Consider the following 13,945-nt stretch of genomic DNA (forward strand, 5'->3'; position numbering starts at 1 on the left):
TATGTGGAGAGTAAGCGAGCGTATGATCCTATTATTTTCGTACTAAAATTAGTACCAATTACAAACAATTAAAATATATAAACTTTTATTAAAAAATTTAAATACATCATAACAATTTTTTTTAATAAAAAAGTTATAAGAAAAATGGTTTAATAATTCACAAAATTGGACAATATATTTAAAAAAAATATTTTTTTTAAAAATGAAAAATATTTCATTGAAGTTTTTTTTAGTCAATTGTGTTTATTTCAACTAAGAAAACTTAATTTTAAAAAAAATATATTTTTTTTTTCATAATATGTTATAATTTAATTAAATAAAATACAATTAAGTTATAATAATTTTACTAATACAATGAAGATTTGAATCTTACATTTAGTTCAATTAAACATTATAAATATGTAGTGAACTTTAAAAACATTTAGTGGGTATTATGTTTCATATATATATATATATACACACGTGCGTATATGTGTGTGTGTGTGTGTGTGTGTGTGTATAGGTGTGTGAACAGGGTGGCCTAGTGGGGTCCTTAAGGGATGTGTGAGGCCCAAAAGGAAACTAGTAGAGGCCTGAAAATGTCTAATGGGCCAGTCTTTTGAGGCCCACTCGACAGGGCCGAAAAAAAAAAAAAATATATATATATAATATTTTATTTTTAAAAAATAAAGCTAAATATTATACTATAAAAAAATATTAAAAGTAACATAAAATTAACATTAAAAATAATAACATTAATTTTCTAGTTCTCAACCAAAATTTAAAAATAAATAGAAACATTAACGAGATTATAATTCGCGTCGATTAAATATGAAAATTTTTACTAATTTATATACATATATATATATATTTTCAGTATTATATACTTTGAAATTAGGGTTAGATTAATTTTGATGTAGTTCAAACTAATTATTATATTACAATATTTGAGCTTATTATTATTATATTACATGGATAATTATTATACCATCCATTCACATACCCATTATACATATAACAAAGTAAAATAAATAACATCTATGAAATTATAAGAAATAATTGTTGGAACAAACATGGGTCAATTTGCAATACCCTACTCTAAGATTTGATGTTACCCATGATAACTAATGTATATTATATGGTCAAGAAACTAATTATATCTATCTATCTATATAATATAGTATTTATATCATCTGACCCCCACAAAACGTGCAGTGGTTTTGGATGATTGATGGGCATGATATGAAATGGTGACATGGAAAGACCCATCAACTTCTTTCCCTCCAATGTCCAGGTTTTATGCATGCATGTGGGTTTTTTTTTTTCAGGATATTGTCAACATGTATTTTCTATGTTTAACATCATATATGCTGCATATATATATATATATATATATAGGGGGGGGGGGGGGGGTGTAAGCAAGTGGTATTTGTGAGCTACCAATATGATAAACTTTAGGTCAAATTCTTACATTTATGGTACATACCCCATATGGGTCAGTTCATTTAGAGCACATAATACATTTTTGTGAAATCCCCAAATTTTAGATTGAAATTTAATTTTTTAAGTTTTTATAAATACCATCAATGATATTATATGATTTTTTTAAAAAAATATGAAGTTGTATTAAAGTAAAAATGAGAAAGAGTACTGTCTATTTACAAATAATTTAAACAATCAGACTATAAAATCGAGATCATTCAAGTTTTCGATATTATATTTAAAAATAATGGACCCGTAATAATGGAACCAGCTGTCAGTGAAGATTAAAAATATAAAATTGTATTAAAGTAAAGATGACAAAGAGTACTGTCTATTTATAAATAGTTTAAACAATCAGATTATAAAATTTAAATCATTCAAGTATTCGATATTATATTTAAAAATAGTGGACCCGTAATAATAAAACCAGTTGTCAGTGAAGATTAAAAATATAAAATTGTATTAAAGTAAAGATGATAAAGAGTATTGTCTATTTACAAATAATTTAAACAATCAGACTATAAAATCGAGATCATTCAAGTATTTAATATTATATTTAAAAATAATGAACCCGTAATAATAGAACCAGTTGTGAGCGAACATTCTGAAGTCGACTTCTTTTCTTTCGAAAACACGATTGTTTGATCAAATTCTAAATTAAATAAGAATTTGATTGATACGTTTGATTAAATTGTGTTACCTAAAAAGTTGTGTAGAAAAAGACTAATATTTTTTTAGAAATAAAAAAAAATTTTAAATTATGAATAATGTAGGATGAAACAACTTGTGCATATATAAAATATTATATATATATATATATATATATATATATATATATATAACCAATGGATTGGTGCAAATCAAATTATTTGTTGGTTTCAATTGTGTTCCAATTTGAATGGACATATAAATTATATGTCCTTCTTCAAGCTAATTTGAAATGTGAAGAATGGGGTAGCCTTTACCAGCAAGGGCTGAACCACCACTAGAGACCAGTCATTTGATCATGACTAGAACCTCACATAGATGAGATTACACCTCCTACTCGAGAACGCCCGTTGGTTTTCAATTGAAAGAATTTAATCGTAACAAAATATTCATATTTCTATAATTATAGTAATTCATCGATATAGAATTTAAATTTATTGAATCGAACATTATAGTTTTATAACTATCAACTTATAATATATTGAAAAAATGACGAAGTATACGTTCATAATATAGTTGACTTTTAAAATAGAGTACTAAAATATTAACCACTAATTCACCGTTCTAATTGATAATAGACGATTCAGTTGATTTCTTATCAGTGTAATGTTCGAATAAGTTCATAAATTTAAAGAATTTACTTCTCTAATTTTATTTATAAAATATTTAAATTTTATTTAAAAATTCAGTATCGTAAGAAATTTCGTTTGAAATTACTATATTTTATTTTACATTTTATCAAGATCAATAATTTGTTTACAATAAATACATTTTTGAATCAATTTTTATATCCTAAAGACCATGCGAAAAGTATACGCTCGTTTCAATACAAGTTAGACTAATTCTTAAAAGTAAAACCGATAGAATTTGAAATACGATATTAAATTCGATACAAACTCGATACAAAATAAGTCTTTACATGTATTTTAATAAGAATTTTCATTATGTTTTAATTAGATTGTGTTCAATTTATGAATAAGATCCACTAAATTTCTGAATTTGGTCCAAAGGTAGTTCCAAACACTTCAAAAAACTCATGAGCTATGGACTTTTAAGGTCCTCATAATCAAGATCTCCAATTAATGTTTTACCAAACTAATTGGATACTCTCACCACCTTTAGGTGATGAACTGCCCTAGTGGCTAGTTCAATCCAGTTATCCCCCAGTCAAGAATTTTGAGTTTGACCAATTAAGCAATTAACTATATTATGACATAGACCATTAATAAACACTATGAAGTTAGATTATGGAGAGTAATCTCAGTTATCCTCAATTATTCAGTGTGGGGATGAGTGATCAAGGAAGGTTTGGCAGAGGTAGATTGAGATGAGCAAATAGAAAAGGATATGGAGGCTGGTGGTGTTACTACCACAAAAGAAGGTGAGCTTGAGAGAGAGAGATGGGAAGATGATAAACAGGATAACAAGGAATGTTTTGGGGTTATTGCAGGGAGGGGAAGAGAGGAGATTTTTGGGGTTTTGTGAAGATGATACTGGAATTTTAGGTTAGGTTTTTAACGGTAGACGATGAAAGGTTAAAGAAGTTTTCGTTATGTTTCGAGGGCCGGAAATTCTAAAAGAAAAGAGAAAGCTTTCCTGTGTTTGAACAGCATGCAAATCAAAAGGGTCTTTTGTTTTATATGATTTTCTCTCCTCTTGTTCACATTAATTGTCTCGAAGATCCAGCAGCTCTACAACTATAGAAGTAAATGACAAATCATGTCCATGAACTTGTACCCTCTTAACTCCAGTACTTAAATGAAACACTCAGCCAAAAAATAACAAAAACAAAAATCATAAAAGAGCTTGACATGCATTTCTAATTTAACCACGATCGTCCATGATGCAGAAGAAATGGGAAAGAATTCACTGAGATGTGTAGCTTAGACAAGGCTGGTAAGTTGTAACTGTCCATAACATGATAATTTTCTGGATGCTGATAAATTTTATCCTACTGCTGCAAAACTTACATTATCAATGACACAAGATTCTATGACTCAGTTGATAGGTACCTGCTTATCCGTCTCCCCCCCATTGGCAGGCTGTTCATTGGCTTTGTTACCATCAGTATCTGGTAACTCATCCTCACTGGTGGCCAGTTCATTGGCTCTCTCACCATCAACATCTGGTTGCTCATCGGTTGACTCACTCCCCTTTAATTCCTCCTCACTGAAGAGATCTCTTTGGACTGGAACGCTTTTTAGCTGCTGCGAGGACATTACAGTTGCAATGGCTTTAAATGCTGCCGCGGCCTGATTATCTGCAACTGCTTCTGTATCTATCCCACACACACTGGGTTCCTCTGAGGATTCATCTTGTCGTGGAGGGGGAACAAAGAAGGGTATCCTACCCCTCTGCCAGTCATGGAGCACCATCTTTGCCGCAGTCATCAAGTCAGGTTCACCACCCTGGAACAAGCAATTCACACTCCGTGTACATTATAAAAGTAAAACAATAACAAAAAAATATCAAATGTACAAAGTCGCGACGTTTTATTTTCAGAATGACAAATCAGTAGTTATGACGATTCTACAACCAGTCTAGAAACAGAAGCAGCAAGGTTGAATGTTGACGATGCTCTTAATTCAATAAATCATATTGTCGATTAAAGTCAACTTCCACTAGTGATAGATATTCTTCCTACATCACCAAATTGTGTCATTGTATCCTTGCTCTGGTGGCAGTTGCCTAATGATATCAAGTCAAATTCAATTTCAGATGCCACATCACATAAACACAAGCAAGACGTGAATTCCTCATACAACCGATAAAAGTATACCTACAAAATATTTCTTTAATATAAAACTGGTACTGGGTCATAACATTAATAGGTTGGAAAATTTTGGAAATGTCATTGACCTTTTAATTGACATGTAAATATCTTATATACGGGCATTACCCTTTTAGTACTTTTGTTAATAATAGTACCACACTACACCTTTTCTTTTAAAAAAGAAAATTCTTTAATATAAACACCCTCTTCTCTTTCCTAAGGGAACAAAGAAACTTATAGTTTCCTTGCCATTGGCAAATCCATCTGAACGTGAAACATAAGCATCAATTGACTAGCTCCAAAAAAAAAGATTACCAACTACTGGCCTAGCATCAAGACCCAAATTTAAAAAGTAATCAACTGCTTGTCCAAATAAAAAGAACAAATATTGGAACTGAAAGCATACCCTCAATAGTTTGCCTGTTAATTTGCATAGCTGAACTAGAAAGTCATTTTCATCCACCCTGACAAAAGTAGCAAAGTGAAACACAGTTAGTTCTTTTCTTTATTGACATTAAAAGAAAGTAATACTCAAAGGCACCAAAGGAATGCCAGTGTGCCACCAAATAACGAAAGATCAGAAACCAAAGGCCTACTAGATCCAAATCCACAACATCGTGAATAGGATGCATTGTAAACAAAATATTTAGAGTACGAAGCCAGTAATCTCTAGTCTTTTCAAAAGGAGAAAAGTGCTCCCAGAAATGCTCTTGTTCCATTTTTTCTCCAAATGAACAAAAAATTAGATACAGGAATGAGATTGAATAACTGTTCCCATGTTTTATACCCAACCGAGCCCAATGTTCACAGGCCTCGAACCTGAAAAATCCAAGACAAATTAAGGGAGATCTAAAACAAAATCTGTGTCTTCTAGCCCTCGAAGACCATGGAAGGAGATGACTGGAGGATTCATACTCGCGAAGGCATAAAGGATAACAAATGACAATAAGTTTTCCTCTTCTCCTCAACTTACCCATGATCAGAATTCTTTCCTGTGCATCTTCCTAGATTCAAAAATAATAACAAAGCAATTACTTTCTCTAGTTCTTGACTTATTTTTTTATGTTAAAAACTAGGACGATCTTTTTCCCCCGATAAGCGTAGGTTTAGGATCTATGGTCTAAAGAAATTAGGATGATTTTTCCCCTGATAACACAAACGAGGTAGTATCTGAAATTCCTGTTCCGGAGAGATGGATGAATAAAAGAACTATATCCAGAAAAGGAAAAGAAACAACATGCCTCCATATTTTTGAAAGTTATCGTCTGGATTTCATGACACCAGCAACCCTTAAAAGTTTTGGAACTAACATAACTGATTGAAAACATTTTTTCAATCTCATTATAACAAGTTGCATAAACAACCCTCTCTCCCCTTTAGGGAAAAAAAGGAGAAAAACAAAACTTCCCCAACAAAAAAGGAAAATCTAGAGCAAAACTCTTTCTAGTATGTGAAAATGAAAAATAAGATTTCCAGGTAAAATATCATGAAGAAAGAAGAGTCAGAAGGGAAAAATGCTAAAAAGATGCAAGAGTTTTGAATCATATATCAAGAGCATAGAAGCTAAGCATGACAAGAGGCAGCTAACCAGTCTTTTATTTTATAAGCTCTCTCCAGATGCTCCTTCTTTACACGGTTCAGAACTTCTCCAATGTGTTCAGCAGCATCCTCCAAGTTTGTCACGCGTACCTGCCGCCAACAATATGCATGGCTCAAGAATAAAGAACTACAAATGGGAAATTTTGGCATAAAAGTTTCAAGCATCTCGTAAGCAACAATTTGTCATCAACTGAAATGAACTACCCTCTTTTTTGAGCTCTCCACCAGCCTCCCCCCCTCCCCCCCCCCCTTCCCCCCTCCCCCAAAATATACATATATCTCCTTATGTGGGTAGGAGAAGGTGAGGAAACAAAACAAAGAACAATTAAAATTAGAATGAGATGTACGCTACATAAACCAAACATCATGTCATTAGAAGATCAAGTCAGTTAAAAACAAGTATAACAAGGACCATTGATGTTCTAGTTTATTTCCTTAAGGTAGCTAAGCATTTAGGGTATATTTGGTTTACTTAGTGAAATAAGAATGAAATGAATGATACAAGTTGGACCTCTTTGGTGCTTGTTAATACTACACTTCTATTTTCATAAAAGAAAAAGAAAAAGAATAAAAGGAACAATCTTTTAGTGGGAATGAAAGAGGGGACTGCAGTTGGTTAATGGGTGCTATGGCTGTCTTCAAACAGAGGAGACATGTAATCATCTTTTGTTGTGGTGTCCTACAGCGTACAACTTATGGTGTATGGTGTATGGGTTTTTAGGGACTGAGTGAGTGGTGGCTGGTTCGGTTAGTATGGAAATATGGGCTTGGGATGGTGTTTATGTAAAGAGCAATATTGCTAACTTAATTCCTCTGACTGTTTTCTGAATTATTTGGAAAAAAAAGAATTCTAAAATTTTTGAGGGTGTTGGGAGTAGTATGTACAAATTAAGGGATAGATGGATTCATTTTTTTGAGACTATTTTGTTAGGACATGATATTATTGATGATGAAGATTTTAGAAATGTCATAAATACGCTAATACTCATGTAAATTGTTCTTGGGTAGTACCCTTTTTTGGTACCATGTTAATATATACCTCACTTGTTTATTTCAACAAAAAAATAAAATAAATTTGTATTTTTAAATAAGAATGCCGTTGTTTGGTCAATAGACCTGGACAAAAGTAAATCAGAATCCAAATCACCATAGTCCCCTTAGTTATTATTTTAGTTTCATTTTGATATTAATTTTAAATTACATTAAAATTTCATAAAAATTTTAAAAGAATATAATAATTATAACTAAAACTAAAATAATCTGTAATTTGTTTTGTTAGATATTATTTTAGTTTAATCTCCTTCTATGGTGTTTGGAAGCTAGAAGGATATTCTGTTATAACATCGTTAATTTGTCTTGGGCTCGGTCAGGTACTAGACCATGCAAATCTAAGAGAAACTCCTTATTTGTTTACAAGGAATCCTACTCTTGATATTGAGGATTTGGGGAATCTCACTGGCATTTTTTTATATTGATCTTTATAAATTCCTTGCAAATGGGCGACAATCCCTAAGTGCCTTTTGATGTCACTCTTATCTCAAAAATAAAGCAAAACAAGAAACCAAAACATCTTAAAAAGAAAAAACAGGGAAGAAACAAGGATTATCCAGCAAATGGATAAGCATGTCTAGCTCATAACAAATGGCCAAAGTTGCGATAGAAGAATAAACATACTAGACCTGTCAGTACAATCAAGGATTAGCCAGCAAATTGATAAACATGTCTAGCTCATAACAATTGGCCGAAGATGCAATATAAGAATAAACATACCACACCCTTCAATACAATATCAGTCTCTGAATCACTGTTCTGGTAAACAACCCCAGGGCAGTCAATTAAGAAGATCCTCTTTGTAAGTGTTATGTACTGCCACACCTTAGTCTCCCCTGGAATAGGAGCAACCTTGCAAACCTAGTGAGAGAGAGAGAGAGAGCATCAAAGTCTATTGCATTGAACCACGAAAAGTAGTCTCCTCTGTACAAAATGGTAAAAATAATAAAGAATGCAACATCTGTCTTGATGAAAAAATGCACATCAAACAACTCTAAGCATCTTAAATTTGTGATTCAATCAAAAGTCTCTACTAGCACTAACACACAAACCTTACTTCTTCATAAATGCAGCTTATGCTATCAGTGACCTAAATTGTGATGAAAAAATACAAAATGCACTAACAATCATAGTAGCCCATTTAAGTCTTTGCTAAGGATGGCAAAAAATCTGAACTTGTTAAATTCTAACAGACCTAATCCGTCCTGTATCAATTTTTTCAAATAATTCGGATTTGGATAGGGTGGGTCAGATTAGTAATTCACGCAATACCGGAGCAAGTCAATTCTGGGTTTATAATTATAAAACTAGTTTGAACCTGAACCACTTATATATAAGAAATTATTTTCTATAATATTCTTAACATTGTTATTAAAAATATTATGATTATTTTTTTATAACTAAGCTACTTTGTTGAACTGTTTAATTGTTGTTGACCTAATTAATTAAATCTTGATTATATATATTTATAAATAACTAATTAATTCACACATAGCTGTTGGTTCTGTTTTGAGCTTCTTGAAAAACCCATACAGGCTGAAATCATGCAAAATTAATAACCCGCACAGAACCCAGAGTGAGGTTCAGGTTCTCACATAATGATTGCGTGCCAGGTTTTGATTTTATGAAAGGCTCCACAAAACCCACACATTATCATCTCAAGACTTTGTCACATCAAGAGTAAAAGATTAATGTGTACGAGTGAATGCCATTAAGCACAATGGTGACTTCCCTTCTAAGATATGATGCCAACTTGAACACACGCATACATTCCAACTACAGGCATATAACTTCCAAAAGGCTACTGATCTTAAATTTTTTTATTCAACAATTACTGGGTATAGTTGGTTTATAGACTTTCGGCAAGTCATGTATTATAATTTGTCTTAGCCCCTCGTAGATTAATTTTTTTCTTCAGAAAAGATAGGTGATACGTGGAGTAGGGCAACCATTCAACTATCACAGAGCTGCTTTGTTCCAGACAGTTTTGAGATTATATTGAAGAATGCAAAAGTGTTTTTTTCTTTTTTTGAGATAATGCAAAAGTGTTTTATGTAAGATGCTATGAAGGTCCGAGGCCCTCTGCACATCCGAGAAAATTAGGAAAGCCATATCAAGAAATAAATTACAATCACTAAGTAAGTCAGAGCATTTTACTAATCTAAAAATTCCTCTATTGTAGGCAATTCAATGATTCCAAGTTCCACGTTTAATTATTAATGTGTGTCAGTCCAACAAATAAATATTATAAATCAATTAACTTCTTTTATTTTCTTCAAAAGATTATGCTCATACTATCAACTTAGCATTGAAAAATATGTGAACTAAAGCAAAAGTCAAGAAGATTGGATTCTTACATTCTTCGTGCGCAATGTATTGATAACCGATGACTTTCCAACATTGGGATATCCAACAAATCCCACAGATATAGCCTGCTTGTCACTTTTTAGGCGGGAAAATTGTCTCAGCACAGATAGAAGAGACCCCTGGATATGAAACAATAAATCTCAATACCTGGAAAGCAACTATCAACTAAAAATTGGTAGCAAAAGATAATAAGTCAACAACAGAATATACAACAAACTAAGATAATATCAATCAGAGAGAAAGTTAATTGGAAATATGTGAAAATGAAAAAGCATAGCAAAGATGGTTTACTTTAGAAACAAGAAAGATAATACTAGAATCCTACAATATCAAGATGCAGAGATGCTATTGGACATCTAAAACACTTTTGACTTACCTTGCCAAATGATTTATTGATGCTTGCATGAAATGCTAGAGTTGGATATTCCTTGGATAATACTCTAAGCCAACCTTTCGTTGCCCAAGCGGGAACCAGGTCACACTGAAAGATAAAATCATTTATTAAGAGAATAGAAGCAAAGCAAGTGGCAAACAGAAAGGGATAGAAAAATGAATAACCACGAGTAACTCGAAGAATGAAGATGCAGGTAACCTTGTTTAACAGAAGAATCAAGTGCTTATGACTGCAATGCTCTTTCAAGTGCTTCTCTAAATGATAACACCTCGTACCTTGCGGGTCCCTTGCATCCAAAACCTATAATTGAAAATTTGGGTAAGCCAAAAATTTAAAAAATAAAAAAATTTTGAAAGACAATAACACATAAGCACACATGGACACACAAACAATTTCATGTCTTAACTTTGAAAATCAACCAATGAGCATTCTTGTCACAGGTAGTACTTTTTAGTCTTTGTATTCTGGAAACACATATAAGAAATCAGTGTGATCCATAATGCTCTCTTTTAGTATTCCAAGAACTTGGGCTACTAACTCTGGAAGGACCAGTCACACGTGCTTCATACCATTTCTTGCAACCTTTTAAGAACCCTTTTGATGTATGACAAATTAGAGTTAATTTAGGGATTTGGGGATAAAAATCTAGACATTACACCTAATGTTTTTTAGACATTACATCTAAGAAGTCTTAAATATCATTCTTAGGATCTGTTTGGCACAGCTGATGCTTGTGCTGTGAGTTTGTAAAAGTGCTTTAAGCATACTTTTTAGGAAATAGAACAGTCATTTCTTAATGCATCTATTTCCAGCTTCTGATTTCACCTTTATCAAAAACGAAAAACAATTAGTGTTTTGTGCTTGATGGTAGAAATAGAAGCTGGGCAAAATAGACACTTCAGAGCTTCATTGCATTATAAAATCAAATATCCAGAAATTCTCGAAGTATGTTATGAATAATTGAATCATGATCTCAAAAAGATTAAAAAGCATTTGTACAGTGTCAAGTAAGTACTTCTTGAGTAGAATTTGACTAAGAGATACTAAGACTAATAAGATAGGAAATACTACTTGTAGTAAGATAATAAATACAAGTACAAATAAAAATAAAATCATCCAATTATTTTTTTTCTAAAAAAAGAAAAGTAAAACAAAACAATAGAACCCTAAATATTTGATAGAATCCTATATAGTAGAATTATGACATTCCTAAAACTATAACAATAGAATCCTAAATAGTATAGTAGTTTTATATTTGATAGAATTATGATTCCTAGTGTCTTTTTGTAAATATAACTAATTCATTCTGCATCACCTCTTTTTGCAAAGCAAAGGCAACAAACAAAACTCACAATTTCTAATACTATTAATAGGATTCTAAATAGTATAGTAGTTTTATATTTGATAGAAGTACAACTTCTTGATATATTTATGTACATATAACTAATTCATTCTGCATCACCTCTTTTTGCAACGCAAAGACAACAATAAACTCACAATCATGACCCTTTTGTGTACAAAAGTAGACATATCTAAAGAGATATGTAAATTCCAACATTTATGGCTTTTGAATATAACACAGACAAGGAACACTCATGGTTCACAATGGTCCACACAAATCCTACATTAGATATAGCCAAGAGAAAGCATGAACCGAAATAGAAAAACTTGCGCCGCCCAGTAAATATTTCACCACAAAACAAAATGCTGACCTGGACAACCACATCTGATGAGTCTATTACTTTGTAGAGTTCACCCCATATTCTTTTACTCTGACCCTTCTCAAACATCGTATGCCTAACCAAGTCTCTAAATCCATCTCCTTCAGTTCCTTCAGCAGATGTGCCGGCACCATACTTTTGATCATAGGCATCTAGAAAGTTTATAAATAAATTAATGGTGCATATTGTCATTTCAAAAAGACTCAAATTATATGAAGAAAGGGAAAAGCCAACTTGCACATCAAAACAAAACAAAAGACTGAATTAATAAATTCGTTTACCATAAGAATCATCAGCTTTCTTAACTAAAGACTCATAATCAGATGCCAAGAGCTTTGGGCGTTTCCTCTTCGTCTTTGGTCCAAATGCATCCTGGAAAGGTTCTGTGTCGAGAAGATGAACTCTAGCTTGCTTCAAATATTGATCCAAAAACAAAAGGAAAAAAGTGAGAAATACATATATATATATATATATATATATATATATATATATAATCAAATAAGAACACTGTTTCATCAGACATAACATATATGCACCTCCATGTATCACATGGTTTAAAACATGGTAATCCTATAAAGTTGAAAGCACACATCACTCGAGCTCAGTACATTAGGTTTACAAACAATTTCAGCTTTCAATCTTCCGAAGGGGAAAAAAAATAATTACCTTCCTGTGATCAGTTAAGAGGGACAAGGGCAGCTTTTTCTCCTTCAAAATGACATTATAGCTACTTGACATTCGGCTCTGGAGCTCTTCCCTAAAAAATTCGAGCTCTTTCTGATTCACAACCCGAGTATTCCCTACAAAACACTAGCATTAGATCATAGCCAAAGCAGCCGCTCCTTTTTCACAAAACCAATAATCTATACAAATCTATAGGTATACATTTATATAATTTGACCTACCAAACCAGCGCCGATCGGGTTGTATACGAGTGCTTGGCAATTCCTTGGACTGAAACTCGTTCTTGAGGATCTTGCCCTTGCTATCGCGCGTGGGCCTGGTGTTGTACATCTTGAGCCGCCGCACCGTGGAGGCGCTGCGCACGTTGCTGGTCTTCCCATTCTTACGGTTCGCGTCAAGCGAGTGCTTCGGTTTTCCGTTTACGTTCACCGTCTTTTCTTTCTTCTTCACCATATTGGCCCTTCTAGTGTTACTCTTTTGCAAGTGTAAAGAATTGACGGACTGATTTTGGTGTTCGGTTGCTCGTAAAGCGTGGGAAACCGAACGAAATGGAAATAGGCGTAATTTGCAGGAGGAGGCGGTGCCCGCCGACTTTGGCCCGGCGGCTGGTGTCTGGGGTTTTGTTGAAGAGGGATTGGGGAAAGTGACGACAACTTTTATCAGTTGGGTCGACCCGTTTTCAAGTAATATGGTTCGGGTCGGATCGCAATGTCGGCCCATATATGATCTTAGAATAGTTTTAATGCCTTCCAAACTCTCAAACATTACCAATTGTATTTTGACTAAATGATTAATTTTTATATAAATATGCAATTAATTATTAAATATTTTATTTTGTTTAATTAAGTGCATAAAATTTTAAATTAATTTAGTTTAATGATTTTATTTAAATATTTAAATAAAAATATTAATTTTTTTTTTTTTTACCACATAGCATGCCATGTAAAAAAAAAATAAGCATGGTAAATCCACAAAAAAATTACTTTTCATGCTCCTAAAAAAAATATTGGGCATGCAACCTCAACCAAATTAATTTCAATATTATATATACATTAAAAATAAAATATGTTACATTTTATATTTATTAATATCAAATAATTTAAATTAATTAATATTATAGTTTTATTTAATAAAGATTCTCATTTTTTCTGTAATCGTAATAATCGAAAACAAATAAAAAAAAAATTT

The 13,945-nt window shown here is 32.3% G+C and overlaps 1 protein-coding gene across 1 annotated transcript; it reads right to left on the reverse strand.

Moving 5' to 3' along the window:
* Positions 1 to 3,963: 3,963 nt before the first annotated feature.
* Positions 3,964 to 13,397, reverse strand: ATNUG2 (GTP-binding family protein). Its single transcript, XM_088218954.1, has 11 exons — positions 12,979 to 13,397; positions 12,740 to 12,873; positions 12,355 to 12,484; positions 12,065 to 12,225; positions 10,551 to 10,652; positions 10,335 to 10,439; positions 9,949 to 10,077; positions 8,312 to 8,452; positions 6,531 to 6,631; positions 5,349 to 5,406; positions 3,964 to 4,577 (listed from the first exon to the last, which is right to left on the reverse strand). The coding sequence occupies exons 1-11, from the start codon at positions 13,208 to 13,210 to the stop codon at positions 4,167 to 4,169; spliced, it is 1,704 nt and encodes a 567-aa protein (XP_088075080.1). The 5' UTR covers positions 13,211 to 13,397; the 3' UTR covers positions 3,964 to 4,166.
* Between the last annotated feature and the right edge of the window lie 548 nt (positions 13,398 to 13,945).

The sequence above is a fragment of the Carica papaya genome, chromosome 4 (genome assembly GCF_054855325.1).
Source record: "Carica papaya isolate Zhongbai chromosome 4, ASM5485532v1, whole genome shotgun sequence".
NCBI lineage: Eukaryota > Viridiplantae > Streptophyta > Magnoliopsida > Brassicales > Caricaceae > Carica > Carica papaya.